The 22,343-nt window shown below is 41.1% G+C and overlaps 1 protein-coding gene and 1 long non-coding RNA gene across 2 annotated transcripts; one reads left to right on the plus strand and one right to left on the minus strand.

Moving 5' to 3' along the window:
* Window positions 1–46: 46 nt before the first annotated feature.
* LOC103512059 lies at window positions 47–881 on the minus strand. The gene is made up of 2 exons (XR_001809575.2): window positions 680–881; window positions 47–182 (listed from the first exon to the last, which is right to left on the minus strand). It is a non-coding gene; the product is annotated as an uncharacterized LOC103512059 (long non-coding RNA).
* Window positions 882–2,532: 1,651 nt separating this feature from the next.
* On the plus strand, window positions 2,533–20,524 carry LOC103511945 (serine/threonine-protein phosphatase 1 regulatory subunit 10; the record flags this gene model as incomplete). Its single annotated transcript, XM_008476700.3, is given in 9 exon segments — window positions 2,533–2,619; window positions 3,495–3,685; window positions 4,036–5,241; window positions 15,612–15,793; window positions 16,245–16,683; window positions 17,157–17,319; window positions 17,728–18,064; window positions 18,284–18,695; window positions 19,121–20,524. Coding segments are annotated over 9 exon segments (3,109 nt in total), but the record flags the coding sequence as incomplete, so codon positions are not given.
* Window positions 20,525–22,343: the final 1,819 nt, after the last annotated feature.

The raw sequence follows: 22,343 nt of genomic DNA on the forward strand, positions 1-22,343 counted from the left end.
GAGCTGGGAAAAACCTTGGGGGGGGGGGGTATGAAGTATTAAATGACTTACCTCACTAGATCGTCTTCAGTTTCTTCATCCAGATATTCATCCTCTTCATCTTCATCCGAATATTCTTCATCTTCATCAAACCGTTCAAACTCGTCGAAATCAAACTCCACTCCGAAAATGTCTTGCGCTTCCTGAAAAATAATAAATAAATAAAACGATGAAATATTAGGATTGAGACATGATCCGGAAATGAAACGTAACGTCACTTACGCCCTTTTTTGGAAGTCTGTATTGTATTTTTGGATAGCAAATTTTGTTCTGAACACGACTATGAAAGAACTCTCTTTTTATTTCTTTTCTACGACAAGTTATGGAAGATTTTGTGAACCCTGTAACATTGTGTTCATTTGACAAAGTGAAAACTTTAAATGTGATTATCTCGGAACTTGGTTTTGCAGTTATGACCTTCTTCCAGATGTCTCAATTACATGGTAACTATAGGACATTAACTAGTATCTCGGATATGCTTGTAAACAGAACAAAGAGATTTTTATTTATTTACTTAATTACTAATTAGGTTTTTTTAGCACAGAAATGCTGGACACCTTCACACATGCCCAGAACTCACGGATCAAGACAATATCATAGCAAAATATTCGGACGCCAAACAAACAAAACTATGGCTTACCTGTAGCGCAGCATCGGAAAATATGGGCGCCTTCTTCTTTTTCCCGGCAGCTATCGGTTTATCATTATCGTCGACGATAAAATCATCGGCATCGCTATAGTCTTCGCCCTCGCCCTCCTCAAACTCCGGAGCCTCGGTGTGGTCCACGGCACTACGCCGCTCTGACGATCTATCCGCCTCCTCCTGAAGGAGAAATGGGGAAAAACAAGAATTATTTAAAAATAAAACAAGGAATATGCTTGGAAAACTGTACAAGATTCCTTGAGACAAAAAGATTACTTGCAACAAAAGAATGGGGCAAAAAGAAAATTTAATGAAAATAATGAAGTTCTAAGAATTCCTGTTTCCTCAGTCAACACAAACTTGAGCTGTTTTTGCTAAAGTTTTAGCACACAACACAAATGAAGAGCAAAATAAACCTGGTCGACCTATATATCAAATTAAAGGTCTTTTTACCAGGAACACGAAAGTGGTGGTGCAAATTTTGTCCAGAGAACCATAATATGACGTTTTTTTATGATATTTTAGAAAATTTCGGCGTTTTATGATGTTTTCCCCAAAACAGCTAAAATATGACGTTTTAGTATGATATCATGAAATTATGACGTTTGAAGGACTCTGTATTATTAAACAATCAAAAGGACACCCTTTACTTCCCCCATCATACCCAAAAGTTCTCGGGGAAAAAACTTGTGTACCCTAGTTTTCCAAGCTTGCGTATCTGTATCCACTAGAAAAATAGAATTTGATTTAAAATTGTCTTTGATGCTAGTCTAGTTAGCTTGGTTGGTAGAGGGTCTGCCTCCCAAGGTTTCGATTCCCGCCCGGGGCGGATCTATGTTACTCGGGCGAAAAGGAAGCTTTACTTATGGCCGATCTTACGACAGAGTTTTTCAGTTAATCGACAGGCTAAGAAATACTTTCCTGTTTAAATCAAATGGTGACATGATAGAGAAAACCCTTGACACTGTGTTAACTCGCAGTGGCCAGCCTTGTTAGCTCGGAAGGTAGCGTATCTAAGGTAGATCTAAGGTCGCGGGTTAGCGCTAGGTCGCGGGTTTGATTCCCGCCCCGGGCGGATTGCATCCTGAAGGGATAAGATTCATTCTCGGAATGGCTGGCTGTTGTATCAGGGTGGGGTTATTAATTCTTATACATATTTCTATTGTTTTGCCATGCTAATTCTCTTGCATGGCTTTCTTTTTACCGGCTACCTTTGATTTTGTTAAGCCGATCTCTTCTTGATCCTTTGTGTGCCGCATCCATTTTTGTGTAGGACCATTGCACTGCTGCATGCTACCTAACCTATTAAGGTGTTTCCATACATAGCCGATCGGCCGTCGATCGATGTCGACTGAATCGTCCACACTGCCTCAATAACATAGTTTCTCCTCGTCGATCGACCCCCGGTCAACTGTGTTTTAAGTTTGGTTTTAAAAAGGTTCTCGAAACCAGGGCAAAAAATCATCGCCCCATTCGTCTCTAGAAATATTCTTGCTGAAAAAATGAACAACACCATTCGTCTTTTTAATGTACCTACCTCGGTGCCGCTTTCCCGTTACTTCAAGGAAGTCTTGGTAGAATATTTACATTAACGTACAAATTCAGGGAGTTTTTATCCGTGACACCAACTTAAGTACTAGTGGTTCAATGTACCTTAAAACTCACTCTGGACTAACAAGGTTGGATCGAACCGATTTTTAAGTGGGGGACGGTCAATTTAAGCTGGAACTGCAAATATTGTTTGAGCCTTAAATCCCTACATCCGCCCCTGACCTTTGAATTTCATCTTCTTGTTTGACCCTTAGATCCCCTACATCCCCCTGACCTTTGAATTTCTTCTTTTGTTTCAGGTTAATGCAACGGTTTTCGAAAAAGCTCGTTAGTAAATGCGTGTACGTTTCCATTTTGAAAAACACGGAGTTAGGTCTTCTTTCCGAGTAAGTACCCTAAAGTAATTTACTAATCCTTTTGCTTACTGTTTTCCTTTAGTTTCTAGATATTGATGACCTTTAATTGTCTTCCCTTTCAGGTACTTATTATTTTCAGGTGACCGCAGACGGTACCTCTAAGGACCGAAAATTTTCATTTATTTTGGCGTTCAATCTACCCAGATAGCGTATTTTATGTACATATTTAAATAAGTTTATTTTTACCCATACTACTGTGTGATTTCATATACATAACAATAATAATTATGTACAGGGACGTGACTAGAGCCCTTAACGAACATTTTAAAAATCTGAGTTGTACCTACCTACTCATCTCAAAGAAAAAAAAATATTAACTTTTCCAAACCTCTCACTTAAAGGGGAAAGATTAGTAAACTTTTCCAGACCTTTCACTTAAAGGGGAAAAATTAGTTTAGTTTTCCAAACCTCTCACGTGAAACGTAAGACCAGAATAGAATCACGAAGCTTTTGTTTCGCGGAATGGTCCTAACCGAACTATTCGTTATGTTCTCTAGTCACTTTCTTATGTACTCCTGTGTGTGTCACCGCTGTCGGTGCTATCTGTTTAGCCCTTGAGAGCCGAACTTTTTTTCCCCCGTTGGATCTTGCTGAATTTAAAAAAATTAACCGCTTCTAATTCCGGACCGATCCTCAGTAAACATGTCAAATAATAGTGAAAATAGTAGGAAATTTTGTTTTCTAACTAATAGAAAAAAACCCCTATGCACTCTGACGTGGAGCGACCAAGATATTAACGAAAAAGAGAGAAGGGTTTGGTGTGGGTTTAATGTAGGCCTCGGCTCTCATGGGTTAGTAGCAGTCAGCCTGGAAGCGGTTGTTGTATATGTCTGCGCCTGTTTCAGCTTCATGGAGAATGGGGGTTGGGCCCTCGTGTTCATGTGGCTTGAGAAGGGCATCGATGCCCAGAACTGGCTCTTCATTCAGGAGATCCTGGAGCTCCTCATGATTTGCCCGGTGGATGTGGCCCGGCTCAAGTCGAACAACATACCCAAACTGGTCAAGTCCCTGTCGAAGAACAATCAAATCGGAGGAGGTAAGCCACTAAAACAGAAGACTTTATTATTGTTAGGTTGAGACTGAAGCTCGTGGGTCCTGGTAGAATTTTGGTTCTAAGTTGTCAATTCACTTAGGTGGGTCAAAGAATTCACCCAAATCTTGGGTTCAATCCCTGGCAATGAAGATAACCTTGTCACTATAAATAAAGCCTTTAAAAAATTGCCCGTAGAGCCCAAGCTCGGTGGACTGTAATTTTCTGATCAAAAATATTAGTGGGAAAACATACAGACAGACAAATTAACAAGAAATAGATGATAATTTTAAAACGAAATTGCATGTGCTATCAAAAACATTACTAACGAATTGTTCGACCTCGTCTGCTTTCAGCTGTGCAGGAATTGGCTGCCAAAATTGTGGCCAAGTGGTTGGCTATTGTGAAAGGTATCGCTGCTCCAAGTGATCCGCCCTCTGCCTCCTCTGTTGAACCTGCTCCTGCTCCGGCTCCAGCTTCTCCTTCAGAAGAAGAGGAAGCAGATGAAGTAGAGGCCCCGGTGCCTGTACTCAAAATCACGCTCAAGAAGGAGGGCAAGAATCTCGTGCGAAGTAGTAGCTTGCAAGATGATGAGAGTGATGCTACTAGTGAGCACTCAGACTCTTCCAGCAACAAGACAAGAGTCAAGGCTAAGAAAAGTGAAGAAGCACCTGAGAAATCCAAGTCTTCAAGTCATCGTGATAGAGATGCGCGAGACACAGACAAGAAACATAGAAGTGAGAGTAGGCACAAGTCTAGTAGTGAGAAACATCGATCGAGTGAACACAGGTCTAGTGAACATAAATCTAGTAGTGATAAATCCAAGTCTAGCCGAGACCGAGAACGCGAGAAAGAGCGAGACAGAAGTAGCAAGTCCTCCTCCTCTTCCTCAGCCTCTAGTAAATATTTGAAAGATAAAGAGCGCGAGAGAGATCGAGAACGAACGAAGAGGAAGGAGAAGGAAGAGAAAGACACCAAGTTGACCAAACTAGAAAAAGATCGTCAGATTGAGACAGATCAAGCCACCCTGGCTCGTCTCATGGTACCTAGTATCAACAAATTAGGTAAAATACCCAAGAAAACAGACAAGGCTAAGATTAATGAATTGAAAGAGAATATTGGGAAGGAGGCGAGCAGTGGAGAGAAGAAAGATAAACCGGTTGCCCCGGCCCCGGCCCCTGACGTCCCCAAGAAGAATATTTCCTTCTCCATCGAGAAGCGAACACCGTCCGATCAGAAACCCAAAACTGTGAAGACATTCAACGCCAAGTTCCGATCTACTGGACTGGAGGAGGAAACTGCCAAGCCTCCACCACCCCGAGCTAAGACCTCCAGCAGCTCCTCCAAACACACATCTAGTTCATCCTCCTCCTCGGATAAGAAACCCTCCAAGAGACCTTCACCGAGCAAGGAGCTTCCTCCCGAGAAGAAACTCAAGACTTCATCCTCTGACCATCATTCTTCTAGTACGACCACCACCCCAGCTGCCCCTGAGAGTAAATCCAGCACAGGATCTTCATCGCCCAACGAGAAACCTAAAGTTACCCCGCCCAAACCTAAAGGTAAGTGTCCGTTAGTTGTACTCGAAAAGATTTGGCCGAATTTCTATTCAAGATTAATCGTCAAGGGACAATTTTATTTTACGTTGAGGAATCTAAGGAGTGCCTTAATGTTAAAAATAGAAAGCGAAAATGAGCTTTCTCAACATTATCCTTTCAAGCACTTCGCGTACCTACAGATTAATGTTTCAATAGGTACACATTTATGAAGATAGGCAAAACTTTAATCCATTGAATCCCCCACCCCTTAAAATAGTCAGTACTAAACCTTGATATTTTTCAAAGTGTCTTTTCAGATGATGTTGTGCTGAATAGCCTCGTCTCTCTCTCACGCTTCATTTCTACTTGAACTTCGCCGTTTTCATCTCTACCTGAGCAGTATTATTTATATTTTTCTTTAATACGTTTGTACTGTGTAATTTTCAAACTGTGTCAAAAAACCGTCACTTTTGGAAGAAAAAACTTCATTTTGTCTGGAGAATATCGCTCCACACGGTAGGTAAGAATTTATAGTGAAAACTTTCCCTGTTATTTAGATACCTCTATCCCATACGTCTGATTGGTTGGATAACGTAAATGAAATCAGAATTAACCTTGGAAAAAAGACAGTTGGTCATTTTAAAAAGGGAAAGGTGTATCTTGGTTCTTATTGGGTGGCAAATCTAGTTAACTTTTCCTCCTGGCGTTAAGCACAAATAGGAATAAGTTAAATCGAAATTTTCGTACTAGATCTCGGATAATTTCTGGTTTCTAAATTCGTCACTGGTGACGACAATGTACGTAACAACAGATCTCTCGAGAATTTGATACCAAATAGAAGAACTTGGAACTTTTAATAGTAGACTATCAAGTTGAAAGAAACCATTAGCCATTAAGTGAGGCTTATGCCTGACGCATGCTCTACCACCTAACCTTTGGAGCTGCAGTTATGTGGTCAAATTGTGAAATTCCATGTCTTTGAGTCTTTGCCGGGGTTGAACCCGCACCCTCCTTACCGCCCTAGTAACCTGACCACTTGATCAGCAAAACTCGGTTCGATCCCCGTATTTAAAAATAAATATCTTTAGAAGGATCCTGATCGCCTGGCAAATACGAGGTTGCGGATTTGATTCCAACCGAGCCATGGAACATTTCCTCTTCCTTTGAGAGTTTGACCACAATCATGAAGCCCTAAGGTTTAGGTGGTAGAGAACGCCTGAGGCCTTCTAGGTTCCATTATTATAGCCAAAACTACTACAAACAAAATCCCTTCAGAAAGGCCTGGTTTCATTTACATTCAACCATTCAGAGGCGTGGTTCTTCAGAATTAAAACTACCGATGGACATAATCGATAATCTTGCAAGACAATCGATTTTATTTACAATGAATTATATGTGAAAAAGTCAAAGTTTTTTCCTAATCGCTTTTCACGACGGATTCATTAATCATCGATTGTGTCCATCGGTGGGTTCAAACGATGTTCAAAGCCACTCAAAAGTCCCTTTCAGTACACTCATAGCCCCTGAACACAACACACCACATGTCACTATACAAAATATACAAAAGCCACGCGATTGATAACATTGTAAAATAAGATAACATGAATATTTTTCCTTGATAAAGTTTTAACCGCATAAATACCAAGGTCTTCAGTGACACAAATATTTAAACATAAATTATAAGCACATAAATAATAAAACGAAACACATCACAAATAGATAAGATATAACAGATGTTTATTCGCTACGTTTATATTTTTAACAAAAACAGCTGGCATTTGGGCAGGTGCATCAGTTGGCATTTCTTGGACTTGGTTGATTTGTTAAAAAACGGCCTATGGATTTCAAGTGAGTAAGGAACTAAATTTAAAGGGCACTCTTTGAATAGGTACATGGGAAATGTTGTCTCTTCTCATCCATCTGACGAGGAGTACACTGAGAGATGGGCATGCTACGGCACAGACCCATCTACTGTTTCATCACTACGAAAAAGAGACGGTAAAACACCCATGTTTTTTTTCTTTTTAGGTTCTTGTGTAATATGTGTATAGTTTTATAAGTTACTTTTACCTAGGTGCTACAGATCTTGAAGATGAACACAACTGAAGTTGGAAAATCCTGTTCCGAAGAACCTTGGAGTCAGTTTTGAGTTTCAAGCAACAAGAATCCCAGTTGCATTGAGTTGTGGAGTGGCAATCCTGGCTTTACAGGTATAGGTGTCAAAATCATGAGAGCTAGTTATGGTCATTGAGCCACCATAAACAAGGGGAGAATCCATTGTAGATACAGTATTTATTGGTTCTGGGTTCAATCCCCGGAGCGTTTTTTAAGAGTGACTTTGGTCTGGACATCAGAAGAGTATAAAAAGACATCAGAATTACTTTAGGGTTTAAAACGACATGCCTGTGACCAATCTAAATAGAAAGTTATCTACCAGAGACAAATCACTTTCTGCGAGAAACGGGTACCTAAGATTACATAATGCAGGGCCAATTTGGTATGATTTTCCTAGTAAGCTTAAGAGCGCTGGTTCGAATCCAAGCGAAATCGTATTTGTGAAATTTAAAGGAGAATGCTGTTGAGGTTTAAATCACAGGCAAATTATGGTTGATTAGAGACCACCTTTAACCCGTTAGGGGTCTTTTGCTAGCATGAGGTCGTGGGTTCAATCCCGGCTAAGGCATAGAATTCCAATTTGATAAGAGGGGGAGCTAGATTTCAAACCAGTTCAAGAAATGCCACCTCGAAAATCCAACTTCACGCAGGGAAAACGCCGTAACACGATTTAGTTTCCGAGCTCTTGACGTTTGCGCACTGCCCAGCATGCTTGAACAATGCCACTCGTTTCTAATACAACACGTGATTAAATACAAAATTTGCAAGATTTAATAAATCTTAATCTCATCTATTATAAATACGATTTATTAATAAGCACACAGAGGTTCCCAAAACACAGTAGTTGCGCTTTTGACCGGTATGTTCATGCCACTTTTGGCTTTTGTAAATTCGAATAGAAGGTCAAAGGATGTCCACTGTATTTAATCCAGTTTTTCATTTTACCCACCTTTTTTGACTACTTTCGCGACCGTACTATTCCTGCCCCACAAAGACAGACTCTTACTTCAGAAATACAACTTATACACACTAGTTTTTAAATTTCTTTTTCCGTCACTATCATTGTTAGACCAATAACAGAAAAGACTTTCAAAATTCCACGAACAATTTTTTTCACACGACCGGAATGTGACGTGAAGAAATAGTGTGAACGGTTCCTGCCCGTGCGATCCAGGGGTTGTAAGGTCCTGTACGTAGGATCTAGGCAACCCCCTGTCTGGAAGTGGATTTGTAGACCGAGCCTGGACGAAGATGAAGTCATCCCGAGTCAATCATGTCAAGACAGGGAGAAGAAACGTCAAGAATATTTTATTTCTAGCGTGTGAAGAGATTTTGTCAAGGTTAAATTTGTCTCCAATCGTCACCAGGTAAGAACATTCCATCTTTTCTTAAGCCGGAAGGAAGTCTTTGCTTCCGAGAAAGATCTGCAAGGGACTGAATTTATTCAGAGTCCAGCACAATTGCTCCGTTTTCGAAGACAGAGCTCATAGTGGGCGTTTTCTTGACACAGAATTAGTGGCCTTGTAGAAAGGTGCCCTTCTGATTGTGGTGACAGGGGCTTCTACTCGCCCAGAACACATAAATGAGAGGTGGTTTCTTCTTGGGCTAGAGCGCTGAGGCAGTTTCTAAAATGGGCCTGGAGTCCCACCAAAGTTTATCCTCTTCAGTGGATCATGTAGATTATTTTAAGGCCCCTTAGTATCAATGGAGCAGAGAGCCCCTACATTAATTTCGACAGTTTTTGACAATAGTCCTACAAGCCTTTGTGTTAAATTTAGGTACCCCTGCTCCTTTTGCCCTCCCTGAAATACCCACTAGGATTCTTTATTAGAGAAATAGGGTCTCCTTAGGTCCTTTTTGACAGGAGATTCAGTTTCTGTGAGGTTCCATATAGTGCATCTTTTGCAGATAATCCTTGTAGGTCCCGAATTATTAGATAGCTAGACACCTAGGCGACTACAATCTGGACTTACTTCAGGGCATCTAGGATTACTCCATTATCTTCTTGCCTGACAGCTTATCTGGGGGTATATGCAGCTGCATAATTTGTCAAAGAACAAAGTTAATATGTCCCAAATCAATGTCATGTGAAAATACTTTTTTTATAGCCCCGGATCTTACCATATTGTAAAGGAGTCCGATTTTTTTAAAGTCAAAATCACGGTTTTATAAATTACCTACCCATCTTTATCTCTGGATTTTTACTTTCTATTACTAATTTAGGGTTGAATTGTCTAATATCCCTCAAATAGCCCCTATTAGTCAATAGCGGAAAAATGCCCATACTGCGTAGGTATACCCCTGATAACTGGTCCAACCATATTCATAACCCCCTATTGTCTGTGATACATCTTTTGTTTAATTTTGATTTTCTTAACCATCTGTGTGCAAAAAAATTGAGAAGAAATAAACTGTTTGGATCGATCCAAATCAACAGACGGTGTCTTGTTTTCTTTCCACTTAGGTTGACCTAATTGATAAGTTAGGCACCAGGGTGCTCCACAAATCCTGGGATAAATCTGAACAAAAACTGTATAAAACCATTGAAATTCAATCAAGTTACTCTGGTTAAATTAAACTGGAGTCCTTTTAGAAAAATTATTATTATTTAGAGAAGGATAAAGAAATTGGTCATACGAGAAACTATAAAGTCTTAAAGAGAGGTGTGAACGCTTGAACAAGTTCGTCAAAAGCAGGATGTACAAAAATCAGGGGGAAGCAGTTCGTAGGATAACACTGGTGATTAACTGGCATAAACCTATGGCATTTTACGTTTCGAACATGCTTCCAAATCCAGTTATTCAGTACCCATAGGAAAAAATAAACCTGGTTATTTTAGGTCATCAGTTCGGGGAGATATTTACTTTTAAATAGGCAGGTACCAGCCCATTGGATTTCAAGTTTTGAAGAAACAGGATTGAAATAAACCGATTGTCCCCATAAAGCGGCAGCTGTTAGCATAATTAAAAACAACCTAGACTCTGAATTCGGTTATGGTATAAGATTTTTGTGCCCAAAAGCTCTACATTTTAAAGATTCCGTATAATGGTCCAGCTCCTTTTTTTTATTTTTCCATTGACGGCGAAACTTGATTTTTTTTTTTTTTTTTTTTTATTCGCATGAAAGCTCTAAACCAGACTACCAGAAAAAATGACTAATGTTCTAGGCATTCACCTTCATCCGTGACAGAATCACCTTGAATAATACCTAATAAAAATGGGGTAAAGTAGAAAGTAAAAAAGGGGGGTACGGGATATTCAACAGGAAAGAAGAATGGTTTGTGAAGCACCCTGTACAAGTGAGTGCTCATAATATGTGCTTCCTCAATATAAACAGAGAGGAGCTTAGAAATGTTTCAGATAGTAAATTTTAGCGCTATTAAGTCCAGAAAAAAATATGAACTAATATTGTGGCCAGATTTTAAACATTGGTGGAAAAACTGCCGAAACACGATGGCTCTTGTGATGATCATTTCTCTAAGAAAAGGAGTAAATTTGATTCACTATACTAAAATTCTGGCCTAGGTGTAAAAGTTTGAACAAGATGTCCAATTAATTGTCCATATTCATAAGTCTTTTTTGACGATAGTTTTTTCACGTGACGTGAGGGCAGTGTGTTTCTTTCTACCTTTACTTTCCTTTCACTTTTCGAGCTAATGGTCATCATTTCGTCACAGATTGAGCACTTGCTTGTAGGTAAAAATTCTCTTACAGCTAAGTGGTTCACCGAATAACAAGAAGAGGTGAAATCCCTGAAAAAGAAACAGACCAAGACCAAGCGGGTTGATGCCAAATCCTTTTCCATTCCGTTCGTTAATTTTTTCCCCCATTTGAAGAAAATTATTTTGCGCGAGTAATGTGCTGTTTTTAACTCGAAAAAGAATCTCATTGATAAACCCCAAGTCAGCTGTGAAGTGTGTAGCCTTGAGATCAGTGAAAGTACAGGGTGGCAGCGAAATCGTGCGGCCTCGCGGTTCTACTGAATCTATGGAGATGATGCGTGGATTTGATGCTTGCCCTGTGGACAAGTGGAACCTCTTTTCCAAACCGATGATGTAAGGAGGTAAGTCGTCATTTTAATTTGCTATTAGGGCAGATTCCTATAAACAGCTCTCTAGCTGAGGACTGATTTTCTTTATGAAGCTACTAATTTAGAAGTTAGGGAAGGAGTTGAATTGGTTGGTTTCCTATGGGATAGGACAAGCTTTTCCAATATTATACCTAATGAGCGGCATAAGAGTTGGAAGACAGACTGGAATTTAGATACCCTTGACTGAATTATGGACTAGAAGCCAACCTTGCTATTGTGGGAAAGTAGGTACTAAGATTTGGAAGACCGTATTTGTTGCCCTTTCTTCAAGTACAAGGTCCCCTTTATCAATGGGTCGAAGTTACGGCCTGTGCCCTAAATCACCAAAGTATGGAAAAGTATTTACAATTCCATATTTTGATATGATTCGTCCAAATTCAAAATTCTGCTTTTCCATTGGCTATTACACTTGTAAGATACGTTTCCATACTTTGGTGATTTAGGGCACAGATATAATAGCCTACTTATACCTACCTGTAGTAGACAAGGTCGTTATGCTGAGCGTTTAACCCCTGTGCTACCCCAAACTTGAAGATTGGAAACCCATAATTAATCCTGAGATATGCCCCTGGGCTTTTCGAGGGCTATGGATTACGGAAAGACAAACCCTGTGGGCTACCGAGTGCAAAATTGGGTGACCCATATTTGTCGCTCAAATAGCCGAGACAGCGTCCCTTACTTCTGGAGGGACATGTATCACGTAAACACCCTGTAGAAATTAGAAACTGCGTGACCTACTGAGGCTTTTACGTAACAGTATTTTGGGAAGGAAATCGGTAGGAAGAAAAAGGTAGCGGTTGAGATTCTGAAACTTCTTTGAGCTTTTGAATAATACATTTCGATGGATAAAAGTTTCGTCAGATGGCGTAGGTGGTGCGCGTATTTCCACTCTTTTGCAATACCTACATGCGACATTTCTCATTGATATGACTCAACATCCAACGTGCTTACAAATTACTTTCCTTCCTATAGGATAAGGAAAGTAAAAAAAGAAATTTTAAATAATGTTACGAAGGGTTACCTTTCGAAACAGAGAGCCCCTACTCACAATCTGCGCGCGTCGAAAATTCGTAAAAAGGGGGTTGAAACTGGAGCTTTTTACTTCCTTGCTTCATCTTTTCTGATGGGAGAAAACGTGTTTATTTACGCGTAAGTTATGTATAGGTATTGGACTAATGAATATTTACGCACCAACCTCGTCTACCATCATAACAGGTTTTTTCCTTCTACATTCCAAGAATAATAGCGCTTATGGACTGAAAAGTTCCTTTTCCTTTTACCCCATATTATTGTGGTCAAATTCTCAAATTACTTATATAAAGGATAAAATTCCATACCTCGGCTGGGATTGAACCTAAGCCTTCCTGATTAACAGGCGAGCGTCTTGACCACTACAACACCGAGTCAGTTATTTTCTCGTAGGTACATTATGTACATGCACAGGTATAGATATTGTGCTAATGAATAGGTACGCATCTACCTCGTCTACTATCATAACTGGTTTCATTCCAAGAGGTCGCGTCTACTATAGATGTCATTAGAGAATTGCCATTTTTTATCAATAGCTCTCTGCTATGTACCATATTGCACCATGACGCTTCCAACAAAAGCTCGGTGAATTGAAGCATTGTCGTTACCGTGACAGACATTTCATATTCACGTGACCAATGCATTCCACGTGGTATGGTACCAATGTATGACACCAGGTACTCTGAACCAGAGAATCATGGGACATTCATTGTCCCAGCTCCCGGTCTATTTAGGAGAGTTGAATTCAGTGCGATAGCTACTGGACTATTTTTGTATTTCCGTATTTTTATTCCAGCCGGTTTTAAATATTTTTTGACTCGAAAATGGGAATACGTAGGTACAATTTTTTCTTTCTTTTTTTTTTTTCAAATTATAATAGTTATCCAGATATTACGAGTAATTCTACCTAGTAGCTTAGGCTCGAGTGAATGTTAGGAGGTACATACCAAATTTAGTCAGTCGAACAAAACATCTGTCGGATGGAATTAGTTCCTTTTTCTTATTGCGCTTTCTAGACTAGTGTAATGCCGCCACTGGTCGGTACTAACGGCAGATACTAGATGTACCTAGGCGTAAATACTTAAAAAAAAAAAAAAAAAAAAAATAGCTAGTGGTTCGTAAAAGATTCGTTTTGATATTAGTGGTCCGCCACGTTAAAATGAGTGAAATATCTATCTTGAGGGCTCACAGTGAAAGCAAAATCATTGTTAGTGCAGAAGAGCTCTCCATGACCCTGCCATTTAAAAGAGACATGAAGATTAAGAATCCCTGGATCATCGGGCGATATCTATCTACTGTCACGGAGATTATATATGAAGTTCAGTGACCTACATGAAACATGATAACCTGTAATGTAGCAGCGTGCAGTGCCGTGCGTTCACCCTATAGTTCAGTCAGCTGAACCCTTCCATTGAACGCCTTGACGTGGAAATGTCTATTTTCCCAGTAGATAATTATAGGGATATAGGGTGTGTGAAAATTCAGAGAACGTTCCAGGACCGGTTCCACAAAGGTCAACGTGTATTTTTATTTTTCGTCAAATTAGAACCCTTTAATTTCGACGTAATAATTATGAAATGCCTTGAAACCTCGAGTGCCTAAGCAAAGAAGGTACAGTTACCAACCACGCGGAACGTTGCTTAACACCAGTAACACATGGGAAACAAGTACATTCAACGTGCTATCGCCGCTGGCTGAGAAAAGAAGATGAAATGCAGTGAGGCCCGTACGTACGAGCTGCAAAATTGCACTCTGACGTACTCAAGGGGGGCCGACATTTTTGGGCACTAGGGCCCCTATAAGCTGGAGATTGGGGCCCCGACTCAGGGCCGTATCCAGGATTTTGTTGAGGGGGGAAGGGGGCGAGAGTCCAAACAGTGATGTACCTACCGGGGGTGGGGTGGATGCTCCATTTTTGAAGCCTGGCCTAGAGTAAAGGAAAAAAAATTGAGCTCGAGGGGGCCCGTCCCCCCTCCCCAAACGACCTGCCGCGACTACAACATGGAGAAACGAAGTGTGACTGATTATGGGAATTTCCGGCCAAGGCGCCAAGGTCGGGGCTTATCAATGTGATTAAGCACGGGGTTGAAGTAATAACTCCGTGCTTATTCCCGATTGGTAAGACCGGTCTTATAGATTTGAAATTGATAGGAGATGCAAGGATAATGGGAAAGCCGTCGAGAAATCAGAAATTTTATCCTTGAGGATACTACTGGAAGATGAGAGCTCAAATTCCTTCGAGCTGTTATAAAAAACGATCTAAAAGTAGAAAGTGTTCTTGAAACGAGGTTCAATTAATCTTAACGCTACAATGATTCACGAGTTATACCTACAACTGGGTAGCATATTAGGTTAGTACCTACTATAAAATAGGAAACAGTCATCTTTATTTAGAAAAGCCCATTACCTACATAACAGCTGTTTCACTGATCAGAACACAGTATGCAGGAGGAACCCACACGTTGCCAGGGGCTTAACCCTCGGGCGCCCAAGGATTTGCTAGGTAACGTGGATGCCCAAGGGATTGTTATAAAATGATTCCCCTTTGCCTGAAATGACGAAAACTGGATTTCATGTCGCTCCCTCCCCTTTTTATTCAACGTGTGACTATGGTTCTGTTTTATTTGATTTCAGATTACTGTGTCTGTGTGAGAGAGACCCCGAGGCTATGCAAACCAACATTATCTTCTGACTATTTTTACTTTCTATTACATTTGATATTTACATAATCCCTAAGTGGTCCAACCCGCCCCCTCCTGTTTTCCAGACAAACAGCCCATCTATCCAAAAAAGACCAGTGTTCCTAAGGAGCAACTCATTATCAGGTAGACCTGACAGATACACCTGATCAGGTCAGCTTGTCAGGTCTACCTAATAGTGTGTGTGTGCGCTCATCAGCTATAAGGTAGAACTGACAGACGCACCTTTACTGCCGTACCTACCTGACAGGTCTACCTGATTGTGTGTGTGTACTCATCAGGTATCAGGTAGACCTGACAGGCGGACCTGAGCAGGTCTACCTGATAGTGAGTGGCTGGCCCATCGGAATTACCACCGCTCTGGCTCTCTGGATGACACTGTGCCTTAAGGGTAGGTGGGTTTGAAATTAAATTTATCACATTACCCATTAACGTTTCTCCCTCTATTAATGTGATCCCCAGTGATGTTCCTACAGGAGAGTGATGTATTTAGCAGCGCCCTCAACGATGCACTCCTAGTCAAAGAAACCAAGAAGAAGAAACGCAAGCTAAGTACGAGCAAAGAGGACCCGAAGGAGAATAAGGAAGCAAAAGTGACGTCACCTACCAGCCAGAAACCCGAGGATGGCAAACCAAGCTTTAAGGTGAGTCGAGTTTTCCTTTTCAATGGCCAGGCTAGTTAGCTTGTGGAGGTGTCAGCCCAGTTAGCCTGTAAGCGCTAGGCCGCGGTTTCCTTTTCAGTTGTCAGACTAGTTAGCTTGGAGGGTAGCGCACCTGCCTTGTAAGCTCTGGGCCGCAGGTTCGGGTTCCTCCCGGGGAGGACTTTATCCTCTTTTTTTTTTATCTCAAGACGGTTTCTTATATGATCCCTTGTGTGCCGCGTCCATTTTTGTTTGAGAATTAGGACTATGTCTCTGAAAGTCTGAATCCTAAACCGATAAGGTTCGTTCTCGGAACGGCTGGATTTCTCTTCTCTGCTATCCTGTCGGCTTTTCTCTTTCTCTATTCCATTTCGGGACAATAGGAGCTCCGTAGTTACAGTTCCCGCGTTCAAACCTCTTCAAAAATTAATGTTTTTTTTCTTTCGCTTCACAGTTTTACCGGGACACACTCGACTCCACGCTGGAGGAAAGCAAGAAGCGGGCCGAAGTCGAGGCGGCCTCACCCGAGCCGGATGACGGGCCCCAAAATGAAACCCCCACTGGAAGCCCCACCGAGACCAGTGCCGGGGGGTTAAGCCCCTCGGGCGGCGCCAGTCCGAAGGCGCCGAAAGTGGAAAAGTGCAATATCGATGTCGTGTCGCGCCCCCCGGATCAGCCACTGAAAGGGGTGCTCTCCTATTTGAAGGCGGTGAAAAGGCCGAAGAAGTCCGTTCAGTGGCGGACAGTAGAGGATGGGTTCGAGGATGTGTTCTACTTTGAGCTGGATGAGACGGAGAGGTGTAATGTGTCCCGTCCGAATAACTCGTTCACGGACATGAGGATCCTGGAGAGGGAGTTGGAGAGAGAGAACTTCCATATTGCCAGGAAGATAGGTGAGTTTTTCACCTACTTTTATTTTACTAGCAGGAAATTAACTTATTTTCGCGGAAACGACAGGACAGGAAAAGAACGGGAAATTTTACAAGCAGAAATAATACCAGACAGGACATAGGAGGCCCTTATGTTGGGGGATACCAACTCGGGATTGAGGGTAACCCAGGTCAACCTCGGATTGAACTCAATCCTGAAACAAACCATGGAGGTAAAACTTGAACTTAGTATAATACTGTGATATACACTAACTGTGGAATTATGTCGTTCTAGCCTACTTCCTGAGACGAACTTGACCGTAGTCCGATTCAGGTACCTACCCTCAAAAGAGTCACTGTTATTGTCTGTGGCTTGACAGGGCTGGTTTTGTCTCAGTTTTACGTCTTCCAGCGAGACCAAAAGTGAATAATTAGGTAATATGTAGTTGTAGTAGGTAATTAAAAAAACTAATAAATTTAATCTCTCATGTTTTCAGCTCAAGAAGACGTCCAAGAGGAGCGGACAGTATGGACGGGGCTTATTCCTATCGACGTCGGCAAGGCTCCCACTGTGGAAGCGGGCAAGAACAGTCGCGAGAAAGAAATTCAGAAGGCGCGACAGATGATCGTCAAGGCGACAATCTACGGGGGATACAATGTGTATGTTTTGAATCGATCTGTAATTTTATTGGTCTTTTCTTAAAATAATAAACGGCTGGCTTTCTCCTATCCTATCTTCCTTTTCTCTCCGATTTCAGGACGATAAGACCTTAGCAGTTACAGTTCCCTCTGTGAAATCTCTGAAAAAAAAATAAAAATGAAAAACCACACAGAAAAAATTTTTTTAAAAATTTTAAAAAAACACCCAAAAAAAAAAAAAAAAAAAAAAAAAAAAAAAAAAATCGAAGATGTTTGATAGAGGGAACTGTAAGAACGGAGGTTTGCAGGTTTGGAACCACTCTAAGCACTACACCATTCAGTTTGGTTAAATATTCCTATATTGAAACACATTAGCTATAGTTACTAAAATGGAAATCGACATAACTTAGTCTCATCTTTTCATTCCAGGATACCTCCTACCCCTGCGGAGCCCGATTTTGAGGTGCACCCCACAACAGACCCCGTCCTTATGCCATCCGAAGACCCTTCGGCCGAACCCTCCACATTTGACTACAGCGCCATCCCGTGGCCCGAACCTGTACCAGCCGAGACCTTCTACCCAATGGGCGGGCCCAATTTGGGCCCCATGGGTGGCCCTAATATGATGGGCCCCAGCGGCCCTCCTATGGGCATGATGCCGGGGATGTTCCCACCGGGCCCCCCAGGGCCCATGCCCCCTCAGGGGCCGGGCGGGCCCTTCCCACCCGGCGGCCCTCAAGGGCCTAATAACGGAAATAATTGGATGGTGAGTATTTTGTGATGTAGGTTTTTGTCTTTGTTCTTCCTTGTTCAGCTTTGCTTCTTTTTTTATCGCTGATCAGGTGGACTAATTCAGTTTCTTTCAATACGATGTATCCAACAAGATAATAACTCAATGTACCTATTGTTTTATTTATTTATCGTTACTCGTTACAGTATTGTACCTAATACACCAAACTAACCATTCATTTCCTTGTGATTACAGGGTGGACCAGGCGACATGTCTCAGGGTGGTTCCATGCCTCCCAACATGCCGATGGGAGGTCCCATGCCTCCGTTCCCACCGGGTATGGGGCCCCCTGGCATGGGCCCCGTGCCCCCCATGGGCATGAACATGGGTATGATGGGCGGGCCAATGCCCCCAGACATGATGATGGGCGGGCCCTTCCCACCGATGGGGCCCCCGGGGATGTTTGGGCCCCCAGGAGGCCCCGGGTTCAATGGGCCCCCCGGGCCCTGGTTTGGACCAGGAGGCCCGGGGCCGGGTGGCCCTAATCAAGGCCCCCCTCCTAATATGAACGATATGGGGGATAATGGAAAGTCATCGTCCAGGAGTAAATCGTCTGGGGGAAGCTGGCATCGGGGCGGTGGTGAACCTAGCAGAGATAAGAGAGGAGGTGAGTGGATACCTTAATCTAGGTTTGATTTCAGTCAGTGGGTAATAACTAATAACCAGGGGAAGGAAAGTTAATTCAATACTATCATTCATTGAGGGATGAGGTATATTTGAGCTAGAAATCAAATTGAAGCAAACTTTTTAAAGTTTCATTGTCCAGCTACATATTTGCCTAAGACCCCATTTTTGGTAGGTATATATAACAAGTTTGATTTCAGCGAAATTGTTTCCACTGTATGTATTGTCGAAACTGTCGAAAAATAGCAAAACTATTTTTTTATTATTATTATTATTTTTTTTTTAAAATACATCTTATATTATAAAATCAAGTAATATTATATAGGTACCTAATTATTTTTTGAAGCATTATATAAATATTCGGCGCTTTTAACTAACGATCTCCGTTTCTTCTTTCTTTTCCCTCAGGAGGCGGTAGGTCCCGGAGTACGATCCCGTGTCGACACAAGAAGTTCTGCAAAACCCGAGACTGTCCCTACATGCACCCTTCGTCCAGATAGTGGTCCGCCCCTGATCAGGACCTCGCGGATTCGATGGTTCCTGGTGACCCTGTGTCTCCGACACGCGCCAGCCCTGATGAAATAGACTACTGAGGAGAAGACAGCACTGAAGAGTACTGGGAACTTAGCTTACTGGCTATTGAAGAGAAGGTGGCTTCATATGAGTACCAAGCAGAAGATGGCATATTGACTGAGGAGAAGACAGTACTGATGAGTACTCGCGATAAAGAAGCATCTTATGAAAACTTGGCAAGTTGGCATATGATGGCTATTGAAGAGAAGTTGGCTTTATATGAGTACCGAGGAGAAGATGACATCTTGACTGAGGAGAAGACACTGATGAGTACTCGCGATAAATTAGCATCTTATGAGCACTCAGCACAAGTGGGCATGATAGCTTTTGAAGAGAAGTTGCCTTAATATGAGTACCTACCGAGGAGAAGTTAGCTTGATAGCTATTGAGGAGATGTTGGCCTCATAAGTATCTTTTTTGATGTCCACTGAAATCAAAGAATTTCGCAATTCTTAGAATCCTGCTTCTTCAAGTGGAAGAAGGCACGGAAAGGCTATGGCCCCATTGACTGTGATACGAACGATTTTTTTACTCAGACCAACCACGGTGTTGTGGTTGAACGGTGAAAATTTTGTTCCCAGAAAAAAGGAACAAAACAAAATGTTGTTCCTTTTTTTTGCAGCTTCTTGACTGCGCCATTTATCTACGTTGACAGTTTTTTCCATATTTCCTTTGGTTTGTATAGTGTATTTATTAATATTTCTGACTTTTTCTCTCCACACCAATCTGTGTTTTTACTGATCTGTACTCCATGGAAGCTAGAGATTCTTTTAAAAATCTTACCATACGCCACTGCAATCGAATATATCGTTTTCTCGAATTCCCTAAATATGGATTGATTTTAATTAAAAGAAGAAAGAAAAACTAATGGGCTTGAGTCATTTTAACTACTTATACATTTTTGTACAAAATGCACCTCTGAATCTTATTTGTAAATAATACCGAATCCATCGAATTTCTTTTGAATAGATGGTGATATGTTTGGTCAATTGTATTTAAATGTGAATATTTTATACCTCCTGTAGATAGTTATCTGTAATATATTTGTATAAAATGTAGATATGCACCTACTTAATTAGAATTTCGTACTTAGTAATGGTTCATTTTTACAGATTTTTTTAAACTTTGTTAAAAATTTATAACTCATTAACTCTTTGTTAATTATGTCAAACTTCGTCAATTCCAGTGTCGCAGAGACAAAATCCAATCCAAACATTCAAAATAGACAAAAGTGTGCCAAAAGTATGGGGCGGCTTAAACAGCAATTTTTTTAATTCTATTAAAAAGAAAAACTGAGTGAAGACTGTTGTAATTTTTTGTTAAATTGAAAAAAAAGTATTACTTTTCTTTACAAAATTATTTTTTTTGGAAAAGAAAATCCAGGGCCGGACAGAGTTGATTTAAAAAGGCAAGTTTTTTTTTCTTTAGAAAAAAAAAAGTTTTAAAGCTGTTCTATTTTTTCTTGTTAAATTAATAATATTATTTTTCAATAAATTAAAAAAAAAAAGAAGGAAATAAAATTCAGTTATTGAATTCACAATTTAAATGAAAGTTCGCTGTTTCTTTTTTTGGCTTAGTGCGCGGCCACAATGGCGACCATAGACCATTGACCCTCTCTGAGACCGTCAACCATCACAGAAAAAATACTCAGTTCAATTTCTAGATTTTCTGCTATAGTCAGTGCTCCGTTGAGGACACGTCTATTCATTAGCATGGTTTATTTTCTCTTGGGTCGGTACGGTCGATGGTCGGTTCTCCGTTGTGGACGCCTACTTCTATTCTCTTTTGGAGAGGCAATGAGGCGATTTTACAGGTCGAATAATTTTCCGCTCCAGTCGGAAAACTACATTCAACGTGCTATAGTTCAACGCTTTTCCCACCTCCAAATTTCTGATTTCGAGCATCTCTCGGGAAAGATTTACCTATGTTGTCTAGGTCACACTGTATTAAAGGTACCTACCAACCAACCAACCAACCAACCAACCAACCAACCAACCAACCAACCAACCAACCAATCCTCTGTAGGTATGCCAGCCTAGTTACATAGGTTAGTAGCGCATCTGCCTTGTTAGCGCTAGGCCGCCTGTTCGATTCCCGCCCGGATTTTATCCTGAAGCGATAAGGTTCGTTCTCGGAACGGCTGGCTTTCTCCTATCTTGTCTTCCTTCTTTCTTCGATTTCGGGATGATAAGACCCTAGCAGTTCCCTCTGTCAAACCTCTTTAAAATAATAGAAAGTAAACATCACTGTAGGTATGGGGGTTACACTGTATTCAGAATAGGTGTGTAGTAAGAATCACATTGCGTACACTTGAACTTTTTCAGATAACTATGGCCATGGCTGGAGTGCCTTGAACACACATCATACTGTCACGAGGTGATAAAAACCATTTTAAATAAATATCATATGCCATTATTTTGTTTACGGCGTTAAGGCGGTCTCTTTCGATTCCTTGTGTACCATTTGAGGACAAGTCCTGTTATCACGAGATTATTTATAAACAAATAGCACCATTACTTTTTCTAACAAATGGGCCCTAATCATGTATCCCTGATAACACCTGTTTCATACGGTGCAATGTCTGTTAAAATGTGTATTGCAGTCTTGTGCAACTCGTGTTGAGTCTAAAGCTTGGTGCATGGTGCACGGTTTACGAATTTTTACCTGCTTTTATTTGACATGAAATCTACCAGCTTAGCTTAGAAGCTAGCGCGTCTGCCTTGTAAGCGCTAGGCCGAGGGTTCGAATCCTGCCCGGGGCGAACTTTATCCTCATCAGATAAGGTTCGTTCTCGGAACGGCTGTCTTTAATATCCTGCCCTCCTCTCTTCGATTTCAGGACGATCAGACCTCCTTTGTTACAGTTCCCTATCAAAGTTTTTCAAAAAGACCTTCTGAATCCGCTGCTATAGGAAGGTTGTACCTATGAGATATCACGAACTTGTGTCAGTAGGTACCTAGGTATTATGTACTATATAGGTATACGTACCTCTATTTTATCAACCTATCCTTGTTTTAACTATGGGTAATTATTAACCGATTTACATAAAAAAACTAAT

This window comes from Diaphorina citri, unplaced genomic scaffold, assembly GCF_000475195.1.
Source record: "Diaphorina citri unplaced genomic scaffold, Diaci psyllid genome assembly version 1.1 scaffold35, whole genome shotgun sequence".
NCBI classification, from domain to species: Eukaryota; Metazoa; Arthropoda; class Insecta; order Hemiptera; family Psyllidae; genus Diaphorina; species Diaphorina citri.